Raw genomic sequence first — 20,710 nt, 5'->3', positions numbered from 1 at the left:
AGAATTGTTTGTCCCATTCAGTGTATTCTCTGCAAGAAATTTCACTGGAGAAGCAGCAGAAGACACGGGCATAAAACTATGAGACGTGGGAGCAGTTATTTTGAGGAAAATGTGTCTTGAGGACTCTCTGCCCAAGCAAATTTAAAAATAAGCAGGTTTCCGATGTCTAAGGATGGGCCGATCCCTGAGGTTACTGAGTAAAAAGTCAACACTGTAAAGTCAATTATGCTATTGACAGATACTCTTACAAGGAGATTACACATCATAATTATATGCAAAGGAACCCAGCAAATACAAGCTGTGTAATGATCAGCTAATAAAAGTAACACTTCATCTATGTCAATAACAGTTTCAGAGTTAAGACAAACAAACATGGCCTTTGCCACTCAGTGGAGGAAAAAAAAATCCCTGAAAGACAAATATTTTCACTTAAGGAGAAGTTGCTTAGACTCACACAGAAAACCTGTCACACAAAGCAGGGTAGGAAACAGGTCTTCAGGGGGTGCTAATGACTTCCTGGCCCTCCTGCCAGCCCCAGCTGAACTGATGGGGACAGCAACCCCTGTAAACATGTGAACACCCCCAGGGACCCTTGGTCACTGCCACGTGGTCTGGCGGACGACGTTTGCTGTTGTTCTATTCTCTGCTGGACTGTTTTCCCTATAACCTTAGTTGAATTTAGGTTCAACTGACAAATGGCCAAATTTAAAACAATTGCAATTGCAATGAATGTGAAAAAGCAAAACAAGATCCCCCCCCTCCCCTCCAAACACTTCTTAATGGGTTTTACACAGTCTCTCCCACAAATACCCACCTAGCTATGTTTATATTCATTTTTCCTGAAAGTGTCGCACTGCCTCCTATTTGGGCCATAAAGAGGGCAAAGGTATTATAAGCAAGGGTCCCTGATCTTCCAGAGCCTGTGACATTCCTCTCCCTAATGTCTCTTAAACTGAGGTGGAAAGTGCAGAATTGGTATTTGGATAATGGACTGCTAAGGCACAATGGTTTTCTTTCTCTCTATTTATGCAAATGGTAACTTGTTTAGTTTCTGCAAACTGCGGTTGTACATTTCACTGAAATGATTCTGCTTAAACCTCCTGTGATGTTGAGGAAGGTCACTCTTCGACTATGAGTGCTTTTGTAGGGGGACAGGCGTTATGAAGCTACTGTCACTCAGCCCCAACCCCAGACTACTGTAGTGTTTCCTAAGCTGGAGCAGGCTGGGCTGGGGCAAGCCACATTTCTGCAGCACCCCTGGCTCTGCCTTCGAGAGACTGGGAAGGGGGTGGAGGAAGAGGGGACACGCTCCTTCCTGTGTGCTTCCTGTTCCTGCGTCACCCCAGCAATGCCTCTTCCCCTCTGCAGCGCCAGTTCATTCCTATAGTAGGTGCTGAATCCAGTTTGTGATTTTTCCAATACTGGAGACCCAACTTCTTCACGTTCCCTGAGAGGTACGTGCCCTAGCAGGAGGAGCTTTCTCCTTAGAGATACCTCTGGTCCTGCCACGGGTCCCTCCTCTGAGCTCAGAGATTCCAGCCCAGCTCAGTGGTACCTCCTAAGAGGTCTGGATCCCAGCCCCAGCCCCTCCTCTGAGCTCTGAGGTCCAGCTTTGAGAGGCAGTCATTCCAACCTCACCCGAGGGGATGTGGCTACTTCCTACAACTGTTTCCTCCGTGATACCCTGAGTTCTCTGTTACCCTTCCAGTTGCCTGGTTAATAACTTTCTACCTGGTTAACGGTTCTTTATTTTGAAGTCTCTCTGTTCGAGTACCTAGTGTGGCTTCTGTCTCCCAACTGGATCTGACTGATGCACAGGTCTAGCCCTGAACCTGTTTTGTGGCCTTTTACCGTGGAAGGAGCCTAGGTGAGGCACTGGCTGGACTGGATGAGTAGCAACTCTTTTACCAAAAAGAAGACATCATTGTTTTGCTGTAGTGCTATGTTATCTTCTAACCAGAACATAACCAGTTAAAAAAAATTATATTTTACATAATGCTTCTAGAGGCTAATCAGTAAATTTTTGCAATAATATATGCCATGAGGGTAATACTTAAAATTAGGAATTAAAATTAGGAGCAGCTCGGCTGAAGGCCAGCCCGCTCTCAGGCCTCCCTTCGCTCTGCCTGGCTCTTCCCTTCTCTGAGGGAATGGCTGCAGCCACGTGGAGAGCTTCGTTCGTTTTCAAAGGCACTGAAAAGATGCTGAAGACGACAAACTGAAAGTCTGTACCCAGCATCCGCTCAGAAAAGTAGATTGTTACTCCCCGTAAGAATAGTCTACGGTCTCAAAGTCTTCTCAACCAAAAAGGCAAACTAGGAGGTTAGGCAGAAACAATTTTAAGAAAGAACGGAAAACAGAATGTCTCTCTCATAATGTGAGGTCAAGGCATGGATATATTGGCTTCATGGAAGAGGCTTACCATTTATGAATTCAATTACTGATCTCAGGATATCTAAGAAAAATATAGGAGAAGTACAAGAAAAAGAACCTTCCCATACACTTTTGGAAAGTATCACCATGTCTGGTTAATAGAAATGATAAGTGGTTTTTATCATTCTATGACTCTTCTAATTCCTACCAACTTTCCTCCTTAGCAGGTTCCAAATGCCAGCGCCTGCCCTGAAGATTAAGGACTTCCATCCTGGCAAAAGTAGTTGGTTTGCTGGGAGGATTAAAAGACACAAGTGAGTGGAGAATCTCCACATGGTTGATTCACATCAGGGAGCTCGACCCTACGTGTCCCTCAGGGCCCAGTTAACAGACTTCCTGGGATGGTTTCCTTTGGGACATGAAACACTATGAAAGCAAAATCGCCATTAGGTGTGAACTTGATCCAAAAGTGCAGGAAAGAAGCTGGAAGGTGATGCTGTGAAGGGATGCAGCTCAGCATGGCAGGCCTTTTCTAAACAAGGAGCTGTGCAACATGCAATGAGACATCAGCCAAGTGAGTGAGACCCAGCCCCCGTCCTCAGCGAGCAAACCACAGAGGACAGAGGGACACACACACATAGGGTCACTCATCAAAGGGTCACAACCAAAGCATGGGCTGATGGGTTCCAAGAAAAGAGAAATTAATCTGATGTTGGCTCAGAGGCCTGTGCAGAAAAGCTTTGTGAAGGAATCATTTTTGTGATGGGCCATGAAGGATATGCTGCCTTGTATATGGAGTCTGAGGGAAATGGACAGAGAGGAAACTGTATGAATAAGATGGGCAAACATTGGATGTATGCGGAGAACAAATTTGGCTCAAGGAGATGGGAGGACCAGGGGGACATCAGGGTGATGTGGTGGGAGCCAAGGGGGATGCTTTTGCAGACAGCTGGAGACGCACATTTTAGGAAATCAGTCTGGCGATGGTTGACGGATGGGCGAGGGTGGGCAGAGAAGCAGCAAGGAATAGGAGGAAGGCATTCAAACTGGTGCGCGTGAGGCTTCCAAGCTAGCGACAGACCCTACTCTGGGGCTGGCAGAGGAGGTGAGAAGGATGGAGGAAAGAAATTTCCCAAGGAAGAGTTCATGTGGTTTGGCAACTGACTGGAGTCTCAGAAGCAGGAGACTGATGCCACCTGGTATTTACACATCACTTACCAAAGCACTTTTCACACACGATTTTTTGCATGTGAGTTTCATCGCAACCCTTCCCAGGACTAGAGGATTTCGTGGGTGAGGGAACTGAGGCCCAGAGAGGTCAGACATCCACCCAAAGTCAAAGGACTGGGAAGTGACAGGGCTAAGTCTAGAGGTCGACCAGCTAGCCTAGAATCTAATGACTAACTTGCCCACCATTTCCTTCTGTTCACCTTACCCCACCTTTTTAGCACAAAGCAACTTAGTTTCATCTGTCTTCATTTAATCTGCAAAGAGACCAGGATAATTTGATGGCCCAAGAAGGAGTAGTTGGCACTTGGATTGGGGTCCCTGGGAGCTACTGTAACTTTTTTGAACACCCGTACTATTTCTGTCTTTACTACTTGAGGCTGGTCTTCTCCATCCCCTCGAGTAGCCCCGTGGGACACACAATGTCCTTCCCACTCCTCAGGTGGGCTTTGCCCAGCAAGCTTCTCCCTTACCTCACGGCTGCTGTCATTCCAATGGGAGTGATTGGCAACGGCCGGACTCCGGGAAACAGGCCTCGGCTCAGAACCCGCGTTCCGTTTTGTATCACTCCTGGAGGAACTGAAAGAGCAAAAAGGGAAAAGACACCACACATGAATCCAACTGTGAAGATTTCTGCTCTGAGTCAGAAATTTTGGATACACCAGAGAACGAGAGAGAGAGAGAGAGACAGAGAGATAGAGAGAGAGAAGGGAGAAAGAGATAGTCATAGGTACATAGAGCAAGCAGAGACAGAGAAACACACACAGACACACACACACACAGACACACACACACACACACACACACACACACAGGGAGACAGATACAGAAAACAATACCATGAGAGCGAGACAGAAAGAGAGAAAGATACCACACCTCAAGAAAGGGACTAGTCAGCCAAGTCAGACCAATAGCTTATTATTGATGCCTTGGTGGGAAAAAAAAAAAAAAGATGAGTTTTTTTTTTGTTTGTTTGTTTGTTTTTTTTTTTTTTTGCTGTACGCGGGCCTCTCACTGCTGTGGCCTCTCCCGTTGTGGAGCACAGGCTCCGGACACGCAGGCTCAGCGGCCATGGCTCACGGGCCCAGCCGCTCCGCGGCATGTGGGATCTTCCCGGACCGGGGCACGAACCCGCGTCCCCTGCATCGGCAGGCAGACTCTCAACCACTGCGCCACCAGGGAAGCCCAAAAGATGAGTTTTAAAAAGTGGGCTTCAAATATTATCTTCTTGCATTTATTAAATATAATCTTTTATCTCTAGTCAGACCCTAAAACGATCTTAAGAACCTGACACCACCTGACAGCAGATGACCAAACAAAAGCATTTCCTCATGCTTCGCTGTTCATGGTCAGAATTGGGAACATCTTTCTAAGCGTCCTTAATCCAACAAGGGAAAAAGACAGCCAAGAGAACAGCAGAGCTGATGTTACAAACTACTCAGCACCTCAGCGCTCACAGCATCATCTCATCATCTCAGAATCCTCACAACCATCTCTGTTGGGAGTGAAGGGTCGTCAGTGGCGTGGATCTGGCTCCAGCCTCAGAAGCACACAGCCCGCTCTGGAGGGCTGCCTTCCTCGTTCCCAGAAGCTTCCTCTAAGCAAATCTCCTGAGAGCTCTCTCATCATCCCATGGTCTCCTATACACACTCATCCCTGGATTAATCCTGAGCCAACCTTTCACGCCAGTGACCATCAGATACTGCCCATGCTGCATATAAACTCACGGTGGCCTTACGTGAATCTGAGGCTGTGCAGAAGAGGGGAACCGTAGGAAATCCCTGATATTCGATCTTTTTTGACCTCCCAGACAGCAGTTCCTTCTGGTTCAAGCTAATATTCTTACTGCACCATCAACACTCCTCCATGTGTGTGTATATGGGGTCAGGCATGCATCCTGTGTGAGCGCACTGACACAGGGCTTGTACACCTGGGTTTTAATCTTAGTTCTTCGGGTAGGACTTCATGCAAGCTCACGGAATCTCTGTGTCCCTCTTTGAACGGTGTTCTCTAAGACCCCTTCCGCTGCCAGCATCCGAAAGAGTCCCCAGAGCTCTGGCTGTGTTCGTGCAGCCCCTGGCACAGCCTCATCCGGGGGCAAGGTGGACAAATTGTGCCTTCTCAAACAGACACCTTACCAAAAAGACTCTAGAAAATCATACCTTCAAAAATAAAAGCCACTCTGGATATCAAGTTTTTAAAGCTGACATTATTTGTGTAGAATACCTACTTTTCCCAAAATACACAGCATATGCTTTTTACTCCTATCATTTTCAGGTCTCTAAGAGCACATTTACTTCAATATTCTGAACCTTTAGTCAGGTCTTTCACGTAGGATGAATGTCCACTCTGGAATATGGGATTAAGTTATAGACCGATTCCTTGGGCGTTCTGTAGCTCCTGCTAATATTGTTTTGCCATTTCTCATCCAGGTTTGTGTAAGGCCCTAGTTACTAGGTTTTATAAAAGGTGGGATGGGAGACAAAATTGAAACCAGTGCCTGAAGTCAGTACCACCAGTGCAGTCAGGGTTCCATAGTCCCCTGTCTCTTCCCATATTTAATTATGAAGGTAGTTTGAACTAGATCAGGAATTCCTACCCATCCCATGCTATCAGCCTGATGTCAGATCATCTGAGGCAGGGGACCCACCAGGCATCTTAAAAGCATGAAATCTGTTATGATGTGATATTGCAGCTAATTATCATAGTTTGCCCAGTTGATGAGTTTTCTAGAACTCTAGAAGAGTGTCTAGAATTTATATTTACCTGAATTATTCCTATAAAGCTACAAGACAGTGTGGTATTGGTGTAAGTGCAGAAATATAGATCAATGGAACAAAATAGAGTCCAGAAACAGACTCATGTGTGTGGTCAACTGATTTTTTGACAAAAAATATGCAGACAACACAATGGGGGAGAAGAGAGAACAATCAGAGATCCATTTGGAAAACAATGAACCTCGGTCCTAACCTCATACCATTAGGAAAATTAATTAGAAATGGATCATAGACCTAAATGTAAGCACTAAAACTACACAACTTCTAGAAGAAAATACCAATAGCTTCTGCGGACAGACATATGTAAAAACCAGTAGAACTATGCAGTTTGTAGACAGATGCTTCAGGTTGCTTGAAAAGAGAGGTGTTTTTGGTTTGTCTCTGTTTTGGGGATCGTGGGAAAGGGTTTTTCAATTATTTTGCTGTAGGGTACTTTCCTCAAAATGGTCAGATGACCACAGGTTCAGTTTAATTCTGATAATACTATTTAATATGCTAGTCACTAGGGATCTCACCTAGAACAGCAAGCAAATCTCATAGAATGGTACCCCCCCCAAAAACTTAAATATTTAAAATTTATACCATGGTTATAATTCTCACCCGTAAAAATTATTACAGTCCCATATACAGATTGTATCAATTAATGGATTAAACTACCAACTACCTGCCAATGTATGAGACGAAGGGGACACAGGGTCCCCACAGTTAAGTGGGACAGACAGAAAACTGAAGAGGCAATGAAAATATACTATGGCGAGTGCTAGGGCAGGGGGCCTAAACGCATGAAAGATGGAGACACCGAACCCAAAAAAAAGCTATCTGGGAAGGCTTCCTGTAGGAAGTGCCGTCGAAGTTGGGATTCAAAGGCACAAACCAGGCCTAGAAGTGATAAAAATCACAATGTGCACATGAACTAAAAAGTAATTTTGATAAAGCACATAATCCTAGCAGGCATGAGATGCCTTTGGACTTCATCTCATGGATATTGGGAAAACCATTAAAGGGCTTTGAGCAAGGAAGTGGTCTGCAGCATAGTGGCTGAGAGCCAGACTCTGGTGTTTCCCATGCGTGTCCTTTACTGCCTGTGTCCCCTGACAAGCTACTTAAGTAAGAAGGAGACAAATGGTATTTATCAGAGTATTTAGAGATTTAACTGAATTAATAAAGGCATTGCTATTTTGAAAATACATGTTAGCCATCAATCCCCTCATCATCATCATCGTCATCAACATGCTCAACATTCCCAGAGCAATCCTGGGGTGGCCTGTGTTGTCTCCAGTCCAGGTAAGATGAAAGCCCGTAAGAATGCGTAAAGACAAAACCAGACCGCATTGGAAGACCTTGACCATCTTTCTGGTCACAGACTTAGCCGGAAGAGCAACCACTGCTCTCACGGTGCTTCCGTTCTCCTTGAACAAATCATGTCAGAGTCACCGTTTTGGCAAAAACACCGGAACCACCTAAAATCCTGGGACAAAGACTAGGGAGCCCTGGAAAGTGAAGCGGGCGGATGAGAGTCATGGAACATGCATTCCCCTGCCCTCTAGTACGGCCACGGAATCACCTGCCAGTCAAAGGAGAAATGCAGCCCCACTTTTTCTTTTGCCCAGAGTCCTCTGCCCAAGTGCCTAGAACCTCTAAGCACCAGGGGCGCATCTGGCGTGAAAGGAAACAGAGAAAGGAAGCCAGCCCTCACTGAGCACCTACTGGAGACTGGGTTCTTTTGACCCTCTTGTCTCATTTAAGCTTCAGGGAAGAAGCCTCCTGCATGGTTACAAGTCATGGGGCCACATGGCCTCCATTCAAAGTCTTGCCCCACCGCTAGCTCTGTGGCTTTGGGCAAGTGCCTTACCTTTTCTGTGCCTCAGTTTCCCCACCTGTAAAGTAGGCATAAACATACCTCAGAGGATCATTTTGAAGATTAAACAAGACAAAGTACACAAATTGCTAGCTCAGTGGCTGGCTCATTATATAAGCTCATCATCACCGTCACCACCATGTTCATCCTTCCACCATCCCATCTCACCGCAACGGCATCTTCTTACTAGTTATCTCTGAGGCATAGGACCTAACGGGGTCAGGACATGGGGAAATTCTTTCAGCCTATTATGCTTTTTGTAGCTCTCCCTAACTCTGCACTCACCCCTGAAAACATCTTCCTGGTTAATGAACTGTATTCACTTCAAAGACAATCTCATGGACGGAGCTATCCCTCAGCATTAAGAGGTTTTCCCTGAGCTATTTTCTGAACCTCGCAAGACTTCTGCTGTGCAGACTAGGCTCTTCTTCTGAATCCTGGAGCTCGTTCTCAAATGAGCTGCCACTGAACGCTGCCTCGGCCAAACCCGGCATTTCTCAGTCCTCAGCACTGGCAGTGCGCCTCACATGCGGCGGGCGGGTGTGCCCCTCTCTGCTCACAGGCTGCCAGGAGCCCGGCTGTGACACTTAACTGTCCTCCCATCTTTTCTCCTTTCTGTCTCCATCCCCAAGTGTCAAGAATGTGGCTTCTGAAAGATGAATCACAGCCAGTCTAAAATGTCTGAGGAAGGTATTCTGAGGTCCCTACTGCATGGCTTTTTGGACTCTGGGATCTTGGAGGAACCCGAGTCCACCACTCCTCAGTCCTTCTCCTATCAGCAGGTCGACTTCCTTTCATTTCCTTTGCATTTCCCTCAACGTATTTCAAAGCACGTAAACCCCAGTGCACCCCACCCAATGTGCTGAAATTATACCTAGGCTCCAGCTAGAGAAGAGATGTCATAAGAAACTGGACATTCAAAATCAACCTTAAACTCAGATTTGTGGCTCTCACTAAATCAACTATACTCCAACAAAAATTAAAAAAAAAAAAAAAAAGCACGGGCCTCCAGCATCATCCCCTTCTGTTAGATCAGTTAAATATCTGGTTCTTCACAGGGAACTCTGCCCAATACTCTGTAATAACCTAAACGGGAAAAGAATTAGAAAAAGAATAGACACACGTATATGTATAACGGAACCACTTTGCTGTACACCTGAAACTAGCACAACATTGTTAATCAACCTACTCCAATATAAAATAAAATTTTTTTAAAATGTCTTTTATAGGAGAGAAGACATACATCGGAGACTCTCAAATCCTGGGATGAGGTGCTAAGGGCGTCAGCACCAGGGCTCCCAGCCGATCGACCACTTTACCTTAAGTTATACGGTGACCCTAAACTTTCTTACTTTTAACCAGCAAGAAAGCAACACACACACACACACACACACACACACACACGCACACACACACACACACGCACACACACACACACACACACACACACACACACACACACAGTCCAATCAAGCAGCACCGCTCACTGTGATCTAAATGTGATCGTCTCCAGAACCTAAAAAAAAAAGTTGAAGGCGCAAGAGAAACCTTCCTGCAGCTCCGCCCCCCTCAGCTCCGCCCCATCCTGGCTTCCCCAGCTTCCCTCCTGATGCTCAGTTTCCTTGATTTTCACAGCTTGTGAAAGTAACCCCTGCGCTCCTGCTGCCGCCTTTGGAGAGCAGCCCTGGCTAAGCTACCAGAGGCCATAAGCTGAGCAGCAGGTGATTCCGATAATCCTTCCCTTTCCTAAAATTGGCCTTTCCACCTGCTTCCTTGGAAAGATGCTGGGGAGGGGGCTGAGAGAGGGGAGCCTGCTTCCTGCTTGCCCTTCTTCGCCGGTGGCTGGTGCATCTATACACAGCCTAGTTCTGGGGAGGGGGATGCAGAACTCCGCCTCCCCCCTCCGTCCCATTTTGTTGTTTTGTTTATTACCTAGAGTTCCTCTCTGGAACATTCCAACCAGGGATCATGCAAGCCTTTGAAGATGAGTAATGGTGATCTGACTTCTCCGGACTTAATAACAATTCCTCCACTGGGGTTAAAGATGACTCACAGGGCTTGTCGAAGGGGAACTGCAAAGCAGGTATTTAAGTAGACTCTAGAAGCTGGAATTAGTCTACACAGGACACTTTTTATTGGGGGGGGGGTAGGTGGATGGACTTGACCAGAAGCATAATCCAAAGTTAAGAGATAAGGAGGAAGCAGTGTCCTGCTTGGATTTTTCTGGAAGTAGTGTTTTTCAGAGCACCTGAGACACGATGGCACACCTTGTAGAATGTTCCCCATACGGCAATCTGGGAAAGTCTGAGAAAGATCACATTACCGCTGGTGCTACCAGAGGAGACAAAATGCTGTGGCCTGAGGTTTTGATTAGATGTGCACTGCTGCCTCACAGAAAGAGAAGCATCAGAGCACAGGCAGGGGCTGAGGGGACCCACAGGGAGTCCAGCTCAAGCAACACATAGTGCAGTGAGCACCCTTGGGGCAGGATCGGGTCCCCCCAAGATAAGCGTCTTGGCTGACTGGGGTTCTTGTCAACTTCTGGAGAAGTTTCCTTTCTATGAACTAGTCAGCTCAGAGCCAGACTGAGGCCAGTCTGCACCGAGCTAGCTGTGCAGATGCTGAGCAGGGAGGATGAGTGGAAAAGACCTAAGTGGCTGCCATCTGGTGACCTGAAGTGAACTGGCTACGAAGGGCAATGACAAAGGAAAAGGCTTTCAAACCATCCAGGACAGCCTCCGACTGCTGGGAGTGCCAGTGGCAGACAGACTAGGTTGGTGGCCGGTGGCCCCCATTCAAAGAGGGGCATCACACAGCTTGGGAGGTGAAAACAAGGGGCTATAAATAGCAGCACACGAGGAAGCTCTATAAACAGAGCCCAGCCACGGAGCAACACGGGGGAGAACACAGGCAGGCTCCGTGCAGACAGGAACCCACGCTCCCCACGCATGGCAGTGGCAGGACCCCCGAACCTGGGTGATGCACACACACATCCTCACCGGGACACGTGCACACAAACACCCCTCGGTAGGCTGCCCACACTCCAGCACTGCCTGGGCGTCTGCTGCCTTTGAACCTTTTGGTCGAGGGGTCACCTCTCACTTTTTCCAGGCTTTGCACAAAGCCAGCAGTGTAGGGCACGGTGGCTTCACCACCGTATGTATGGAATGCGTCTCCCGTCAGGAGGCGAGGTACTGCATCACTTCCCAGGACAAGAAACATCAGGCAGGGAGGGGAAGGGAGAGTGAGGCAAAGAAGAGCTAAGTGAAAAGAGAGGCCTGGCGTCGGAGACACAAACCTCGGACTGCGTTTCTCAGAAGGCTGAGGAGGGACCCCCTGGCTCCCCCAAGTGCCTGGAGCGGACGCTCAACAGACACTCACTTCCTTCCGATGGTACTGGTCCAATTTTGGGGGGCTTTACATCCGGCCCACTGAGTATGCCCTAGCTTGGCCTCAAGGGGATTTTACAAGGCTTGGGGTCAGACAGGAAGGTGAATATGAAGGTGATGTTCTACCCTCTGCCCAGTCCTTAAATTTACTTCTCTGCTGCTCCTGCCAATGCGTCTCCTTCCACGACTTTTATGGGCTTCCTTGTTCCTTCCTTCCAGGACCCTGGGACCCCCTCTTGGCGGGGGCCTTCACGAAGGCTACAGCCAGGTTTCTCACAGTGGTGAGAGCGCGGTAGGAAAGCCCTACATGACTCTACAGCTTCAAGACATGAACGCGCTTTGAAAACTCAAATTCAGCATTTCAATGTAAATAAGACTATGGATACCTTGAAAAAAATAATTATTACAGTTTGTGTTACAGTAAGGGAGAGAAGAAGTTCATTTAGCCATGAGAACATTAAAACAATTCACTTCTCAGCTAATCGGGATCAACCCTTTTCCTCTTCTATCTGTGGTCAAGAATCTAGTGATAATGGATTATTATAAAGCTGCTTTTAATGACCAATCCCTTTGCCTTTCCCTGCTTAACTCCATTATTCCAGTTCATCAAGTTATTTCTTTTTTTCTTTTTTCTTTTTTTTTTTTTTTTTTGCGGTATGCGGGCCTCTCACTGTTGCGGAGCATGAGCTCCAGACGCGCAGGCTCAGCGGCCATGGCTCACGGGCCCAGCCGCTCCGCGGCATGTGGGATCTTCCCGGCCCGGGGCACGAACCCGTGTGCCCTGCATCGGCAGGCGGACTCTCAACCACTGTGCCACCAGGGAAGCCCCAAGTTATTTCTTTAAACCAATGATCACTGCGGGCGGCGGCTGGGTGCAAAGGAAGGTGCCTGAACCTTACACAGCTCTGATAAAATCAGTACGCCTGCCTCATGATGAATCACGCAACTCGATTTCAGAAACCATTTCAGACCGTAACTGAATTACAGTCTGGTCTATACTCTTCCTGCAAGAGTCATCTGAGAATGGAGGGTTTTTTTTATTTTTTCTGATTTTGTTTTTTTCATTTCCTTTTAACTTCAAACATCATTTGAAACCCACGCTACAGGTTAGCCGCTAGTGAGAGGACTGCACCGGTACACATCTGCTTACGGTGGTGTTTCCTTCTCGGAGGTGTGGGCAGCCGTTATGTCAACTGCCGGCAAGCTGAGTTTAGCAAAGAGAGAATGAGAATTCTGCACCTTCAGGATCAGGTAATGGCAGCCCGCGGCACAGGGATGAGTCTCTCCCGAGAACGCCTGGCTGCATCTCTTGGGTCCTTTAAAAAATGGACCAGGTAAGGAAGGAGCCAAGTTTCCTAAAGCTGTTGGAAGGCTGTGACGAGTAGAAGGCTAGGAGGGATGGTCTGGAACTCCGCATCAAAAGACACCTGGGTAGGGTCTGGGAACAGATGTTCTCCTGTGGGAAACCCTATCAGCTCCAGAAGCGGGGGATTCCCTTCACTCAGGAGGCCATGCAGCGCTCAGAATGAGGCAGGTGGGCGCCAGCCCTGGTGGGCGTCGCGGCGGGGTGTGCCGCTTCACGCCGCCGTCTCCACGCCGTGAGTTTCATGCACAGGAGGCGGCGATGCAATTGTCCTGCCAGCGAGCTGAGCGGCCCGTGGTGGCTATCTGCTCAACAGGCTTCTGGTGGGGGGTGGAATGTGCCAGAGAAACTAGCCTCAAGTTGGGAGGAGGAGGGGACAGATGTCTGCGTTTGGGTCATTTGTCATCACTTGGGAAGGAGACCTTTCTAACAATGTTGTAGCGCCAGAGGTGGGGAGAAACATCCGATGGTGGAGAGAAGAGAGTTCAAGTTAGGAAAAGAGTTGTCTCAAGCTTGACATTGCTCAAGGGCCAACAGAAGATGAAGACAGGAGCCCTGCTTCGCTAAACCAGCCCTGCCCTTCTGTCTGTGGCACCCTGGAAAGCTGGTGGGGAAGACGCAGGGCGGGGGGCACCACAGTGTTTCCATTTTAAGGCTGTTCCAAACTCCTGCATCCCCGCCTCGCCAGATTTTCCTCTCCTCTCTCTTAAATGGTAGCCTGTTATTAATGAGGTCCCCAAGGGGAGAGGAATGTCTAAAAACGGACACTGCTGAGTTCCATGACTGTCAGGCTGGCCCCCTGTAGCCTCTTCTAGCAGAAACTACAAACTCACGGGAACAATTCCTGCAGGACAAAGGGTCTCTCCTCTGGGACTCATTACAGGGTCCACTTCCCTGCCCCCAAGTCTTAAGCCCTGAAATTATATTAGAACTTTCTCATCTTGGAAACACACCTATGCATTCATTCATACATATGCGTAGCTGCATCTCTATGCGCACATGTATGTAATCACGAACTGAGGTAGTTTAAAGTGATTCTATAAGGGAAGGTTGGCTTGAGCATTAGTTCTTCCTATGGCCTGGTATATAAAGGAGAAGGTTAAGTTCACAAACTATGGTGCTGTAGGCTATAGAAATATCTACTCACAACCTGCTTGTATCTCAGGGGGAGTATTCAAAAGCATCATGGCACTGGCAGCATCAATGTCAGGATCTGGAAAAATCAACCAATAAACAACATTATTTACAACGGGGCCGGTGTGTGTGGGTGTTTTTCCCCCTGCACGTTACAGTTTATGAATGCAACAGAGAAAAAAAATTCCAGGAACTAGAGGAGCTATCCCAAAGGTGACTTTTCTTCCCATTTGGATTTGCAAGGAAGAATGTTATTCTAGAGTGAGACTTAAGGGGCATGTTAGCAAGTTTTTCAGATAAAGCACGGCTTTTTTTTCGCAGTTTGCTAATTTCATAATTTGCACTGTATGTTCCTGATAAGTTGCTGATCTTTTCACCCGCACAGCTTTGTCCCCGGGGGTGGAGGAGAGGAGAGTGGGGTGACAATAGAAAGTTCAGCCGCCGGAATCTTTAATGAACCAGGGAAGCTCACAGCACCAAGAAAAGAAAGCACTAAATACACCTGCATCTAGTGAGATACAAACAAGATATTCGGTCATTTCCATTTGTCAGCAGAATGTAAACTGTATTTTATGAGGTTGTCGCAGCAGTGGTGGAGGCGGTGAAGGCATTAAACACACACACACATCAATATAAAGAAAAAAATTAAAGTTCTGATGTTGAGGGGACAACATTTGTTTCCACATCTATTATTGCTTTTAATATGGGACCAAAAAAAAAACCACAACTCATCACTTCATTGCTATCAGTCTTAATAGGTTTCTGAATCCTTTCTGATCCACCGGTTGACAGATGGCAGGTTATATACAGACAGAAAAATATTATCCTTTTATAACTAAATTCATTTTCCTCTGAGAAACAGCAGCTCTGCTGCTATGGAAATGAAAGTCACCATGGCAACAGTAAACAACCCCCAAGAATGGTCACTGAATAGGCTGAAAAGAACATCTGCCCCAGCCCAGCGTCCCAGCTGCCCTGGGGTAAAATTCGCTAATAGTGCAGCGAGGCCGAGTGACAGGAGCTGCCGCTTGAGCCAGGTCCAAATAAAGGAAGTCGACATCCAAATGCCTGCCCTTGAAGATTACTACCTCCGCGTCCACTAAACCGATGACTAATGACGGGGTGCGGGGTGGCGGGGTCGCACTTGTCAGTTTTCGTATAAATTACATACCAAAAAATTCAATTTACTGCTAATGGCTCCATGGCACTTTATCTGGGGTTTTATGTTAGAAAATAACTTTTTTTACCGTTTAAAAAAGTACATGTTTCATAACTTTATATGTGCAGTTTAATTCCAGGGGAGTAACGTGATACAGTATAAAGCCCTACCAGTGATTAATAATACGGTTGACTCTGGTTTCAGAAGAGTGTCTCAAAACAGAAAAAAACCCAAAACACAAACAAAGGCAAAGGAACTTGACTCTTCAGGTCTTTTTCTATTTTGCCTGCAGGAGGTCCATTACTTACACTTCATAATGGAGTGAAATTTTATTTTAAGAAGTATATTGTAGGAGAAACAGGTAGGTTAACTTATTTGACAACTCCTGGGGTGAAACTCCTAAAACAGTCATCGATTCCCACTGATGTTAAAATATATATATTAGTTGAATGATGAACCAAAAAACTTAAAGTTCCACTCAGTGCTCCCAGGGTTGCCGCTGTCCCTGCCCTCTCATGTCCCTACCAGGACAAAGGGCTCGCAGTGTCAGGGTACTGCTGGTACGCCACAAGCCATAGGCAGCAAGGCTGAGGCCTTCCTCTCTTAGTCCCTCTCTTTGGAAAGGGCCTTTCCTTTCTCAGGAATGAGAAAACGTGCCTGTTTCCCCTCGCCAAGCAAAGGTTCTTTGCCATCTTCGAGAATGCAAGTGCTGCACGCAACCCAGGTTTGGCCTGGCTGGACGGTCCCCACCTCCCCAGGCCACTCTCATTGGTGTTTTCCTGAGTGACCAGGAGGTTTGATGCGGGCAGAACAAGAGGAAATATAGTTAAGAAGTCTGGAGTCTTTTCCTACTTATTTTGCCAGAAAACTAAAGAAAGTAGTTCCGTACTCTTCAAAAACACATTCGACCTCAGGAGGAAGGTGTAAAGGGCCACAGATAGAAAGATGTAATGAAAGAAGGAAAAAGAAGGGAGAGAAAGAGAACTTTAAAGGGCAAGAGTATTAACATCACGTGGATTTCACCGAACCTAAGTGGGGCAGCCCCAAGGGCAACATGGGAACATCCACCCATGACCCCTACCCCCACCCCACCCAGCCAAGCCAAAGAAGCATATAATCTAAGTAAAGATAGGATGCTTTAGGACAAGTCCTCCAATCCTTCCTTCCAACCAGATCTGCCATGCCTGAGGCCGCCACAGATAAGAATTCTGTTGCTACCTTGGCACTCCTGCTGGTCTCCAGGCATCTGGGGCAAATGTAACACCCAGTCTTCTCATTATTTCATGCATAATCAATTCCTAAGCCCCACTCTCCATTCTGAACGGGTCAGTTCCTGCTCATGAAGCCCCAGGAGCAGAACGGAATGGAGGGCAAGGCACGGGATTCCTCCCTCATGCTATCTTGGCAGGTGAATCGGCAAACATGAGAACTGTAAATGGTATGAGAAAACGTGATCACGAGTCTGTGCAGGTGTGTACACCCTGGCATGACAGTGCCAGCCCTTCCCTGGGGGACACAGTGAGTGTCATCCCTGGCGTACTGGTTGATGAGTCTGACAAATTTTATACCAGCGCTACCACCACCGTAATCAAGGTAAAGAGGAGAGTGAAGATACAGATCTCCATCACCCCGAAGTTTCCTTGTGTCCCTTTGCTGTCATCCCTACCCTTGCTCTGGGCAACTACTGGCTCGCTTTCTGTTATTAATCCAGGCTGTGGTGTCAACAGTTCATTCCTATTACCGTTACTGTCAAGTAGTACCCCACTGTATGGATACACTACAATTTGTTTATCCATCTACCCGTAGATGGACATTTGGGTTGATTCCAGTTTGGGAACTTACAGAAAAAGCTGCTGTGAACTTTTCTACCAGTCTTCTGAGAACAGCTTTTCATTCCCTTGGGTAACCGCTGGTAAGTGTACGTTTAACTTTACAGAGGATTGATTCTCTTTTCCAAAGAGGCTGTACCACGTATGAGTTCCAGTTGCTCCACATTTTTGTCAATCTTTTAAAACTTGAGCCTTTCTAGATGTGTCGTGGTATCCTGGTGGTTTTAACTTGTATTTCCCTACTGACAAACGATGCTGAACATCTTTTCATGTGCATAATGGCCATGTGTAGATCTTCTCTTGTGGAAAGCCTGTTCAAGTTTGTGCCTGTTTTTTCATTGGGTTGTTAAATTTCTTACGATTGAATTGTAAGGTTTCTTTAAACATTCTAGATAGAAGTCCTTTGCAAGATATATTTTTCTGAGTCCACGGCCTGTCTGTTCAGCTTCTTAATAGTGTCTTTTAATAAGCAGAAGTTTGAAATTTTTGTAAAATCCAATCTATTGATTTCTTTTATAGCTCAATGCTTTTTGTGTCCCAACTAAGAAATCTCTGCCTACCCCAAAACTGCACAGAATTGTCTCCTGAGTGGCATCTTTTTGTGACATTTGTTAGTGTATCAAATATAACATTATCTGGGTTCAATACTCAGATACAGATAAATGAAAATGGAAGTAATCAACCAGACCTCTTTCTTGATCCAGTAAGCTGCTTAAGCACAGATCTCCCAGAACTGTACAGATCAATGCTAGAAGGGCCAGCTTTGGCTCCAGGTGTGTTGAAGAAACACCAGACAGCCCGAAAGAAGCCTCAGTCAGCCTTGTTTCTATGTCAAAAAGTCTCTCGGATCCTCTACTAAACATCTGACACACCTTTACACTTGTCACACCCAGGCATCCTGTGCGTGTTTCAGTCTTCAGAGCCGAAAACCACCCATCCCTCCTCTCTAAAGAGATGCTACCATATTATTAAAATGTCTAAGATTTTTTCCCTTAAAAAAAAATCAAGAAAGTAATGCATGCCCACTGTGAACAAAATATATACACTAGGGGGGCTTCCCTGGTGGCGCAGTGGTTGAGAGTCCGCCTGCCGATGCAGGGAACATGGGTTCGTGCCCTGGTCTGGGAAGATCCCACATGCCGCGGAGCGGCTGGGCCTGTGAGCCATGGCCGCTGAGCCTGCGCGTCCAGAGCCTGTGCTCCGCAACGGGAGAGGCCACAACAGTGAGAGGCCCGCGTACCGCAAAAAAAAAAAAAAAAAAAAAAAAAAAAAAAAATATATATATATATATATACACTAGGTGGATATAATTTGAGAAATAAATGCCTTCCCCATAGACCCACTCCCAGATTCACATTTTCTTGTACATATGTCCAGAAACTGTCTATACAAATACAGGTGTTTATATATATTCACTGAAATACCAGCACACATATGCTTACACATGCACACATACCTATTCTTTAAAAATTGGTTCATGTGGAAAATACGCTTCTGAAGATAACTTTGTCCCCCTATTTTTCACTTAATGACAGATCTTGGCACACTGTCATATTAGTATACATAAGCCGAAGTTTTTTTGTGGTGACTTTTTCATGCATAAAAACACACCACAGTGTTCGTACCGACATTCCCTCTCCTTTAGACTGCAGACTCTCAGAAGGCAGACACAAAGCGTTTGCAACAGGAAACCTGCGCCCAGCACACTGCTTTCTCCCTACAAATCCTGAGCCCCTGAAGACACCACCTTAGCATAGCAATCCCCTCCTTCTCTCCCGGCCCCCATCTCTCCCTCCTCTGCCACGCACAGCTCTTACTTCTCAACCTCTCTCTGGGGCTCACCCCCAGCTGCCACCTTGGTGACGTGTTAGTTTTCATGAGCACACTTTGGGTGTCCCTAAAAGCCTCTCAATCCCTGTGCTCAGGAGAGAGCTGGCAGTGGCCTGTGTCCTTAGGCAGCCAAGGGGCTTTCTGATGGAAGCACATCTTCCTGGTGGGATGCTTTTGACCAAGGATGCTTGTTCTGGAGCTCTTTGGCTGGGGCTGTTTTAGGGGACTGGGCAGCTGGTCTGGAGCCAGGGATGCTCTGCTTCGGAGGCATGGTTGATTCCGACAGATGAAAGGTCCAGGACCAGATTCGGGAAGGAAGAGCTGCATGTTGGCTGCGTCAAATTTTTCCCTGGGCTTAAAAAAAAGGAATTCTACCCCCAAGATGGTTCAATCCAGCTTACCAGCATAAGAAAAGAGGAAGAAGATATTTTGGCCAGGAACTCTTTTTAGGAAAGAAGATCCACCTGGCAGAAGTATCCTTTATGTTGTATCTCTGGGGAATGTGCGTGAGGCAGAGGGGGACAGGAGAACAGAGCAGCACAACCCTCTTTATTTTTGGAGGGGGTGGGGGCGTGTTTCACAGCAGTACCGAGTTCAGCGTCCTAATACCAGAGGCCGTATCATTTACCACTCGGTTAATTCAGTAAAACATCAAGAGTGCCATCACGGATGCTTAATGACCATCCTTAAAACCCAGCGAATCTCAAATCCCATATTTAAAAACATTCCTCCTTTCTCATGCTTCAGTAACAAATGTTACTTCTCCTCTGGCCTGGCTCCCAGCGGCCCATTTCAATTTTCATCTTTAATACAGTTGTCTTATCACATTGCCTCTTCTCTGTACTATGAGACTGAAAAACGGTCACACATCTTAAAGAGGTTTTCAAATCCTCTTTCTCCTGAAGGTATATAGACAATTATGTTATCCTACAGTGAAATAACAGGTAACAAAGTTTCCAGAACCAACGGTTCAGCTGTTTGGATTTAAAAAAAAAAAAAAAAAAAAGATTGTGCTTCATTTTACCAAAATGCGGAGACAGTTCCTTCTGGGCACCGGGAGGAGGCTTTTCCTTTGCGAGTATCACGGGAAGAGCACAAGGCGAGGCGTGAGTGTTCTTGGGTTTGAGTCTTGGGGCTGCTGCTAATCAACATGTGACTTTCACTTTGCTGGGTCTGAGCTCATTCCTTTTAAAAGGGTGATGGGTGGCTACAGACATGGGAGGGGCTGAACTGGTTTTAAATCTCATTCCACAGAGTTCCTGGCTCCACCCATAAGGCCCCATAAAGTCCCCTGACTTTTTCCTCCCTTTCCAGCTCACAGCTGCCAGAACTATGGACTCCAAGGAGTATCTACCAAATGGGGCATCTGCTCCAAGGCCTCTGGAGGCAGTTAACACTCTTAGCAAGGCTGGAAGACTATCCTAGTGTCCCTGGAGTGTGGTGGGCGTCTGCTGGGTCCACTTCAGAGCAATCCATTCGGCCTGGCATGGGTATGTTGTGGGGTCTTGGTGTGGCTTCTGTTTATATCCATGCCCCTTCCTCTAGGATCTGGGGTCATAGGGAAGTGACTGCAGAGACCATCTGTTTTAACAAACTGAGAATACAAAAGATGGCCAGAAACCCCTGGTTCAATCCTCACTGCTATAGAAAGGCTGCAAAAATGTGAGTACCACCCTTAGCATCTCTGAGTTGACCAACCTAACAAAACAGTGATAATGAAACTTTTCCCATAGATAAAGTCTGAGAACAACCAACAATCATAGCTCTCTTA

At 46.7% G+C, this 20,710-nt stretch overlaps 1 protein-coding gene across 7 annotated transcripts in view; it reads right to left on the bottom strand.

Annotated features, from left to right (window-relative positions):
• The window catches only part of FOXN3 (forkhead box N3), a 404,980-nt gene that overhangs the window by 20,725 nt on the left and 363,545 nt on the right, over positions 1 to 20,710 (bottom strand). For 3 of the 7 annotated variants that reach the window (XM_060121498.1, XM_060121428.1, XM_060121737.1), the window contains 2 exons: positions 14,135 to 14,200; positions 4,074 to 4,179 (listed from right to left, as the gene is read on the bottom strand). In XM_060121498.1, coding sequence (XP_059977481.1) covers positions 4,074 to 4,179; positions 14,135 to 14,200 — 172 coding nt within the window. The remainder of the gene's footprint in view (positions 1 to 4,073; positions 4,180 to 14,134; positions 14,201 to 20,710) is intronic. The other 4 variants (XM_060121588.1, XM_060121803.1, XM_060121662.1 and 1 more) reach the window with 2 other exon arrangements.

This window comes from Lagenorhynchus albirostris, chromosome 1 (genome assembly GCF_949774975.1).
Source record: "Lagenorhynchus albirostris chromosome 1, mLagAlb1.1, whole genome shotgun sequence".
NCBI lineage: Eukaryota > Metazoa > Chordata > Mammalia > Artiodactyla > Delphinidae > Lagenorhynchus > Lagenorhynchus albirostris.
The sequence above is the reverse complement of the archived record's forward strand: the minus strand, read 5'-3'. Positions and strand labels throughout refer to the sequence as shown.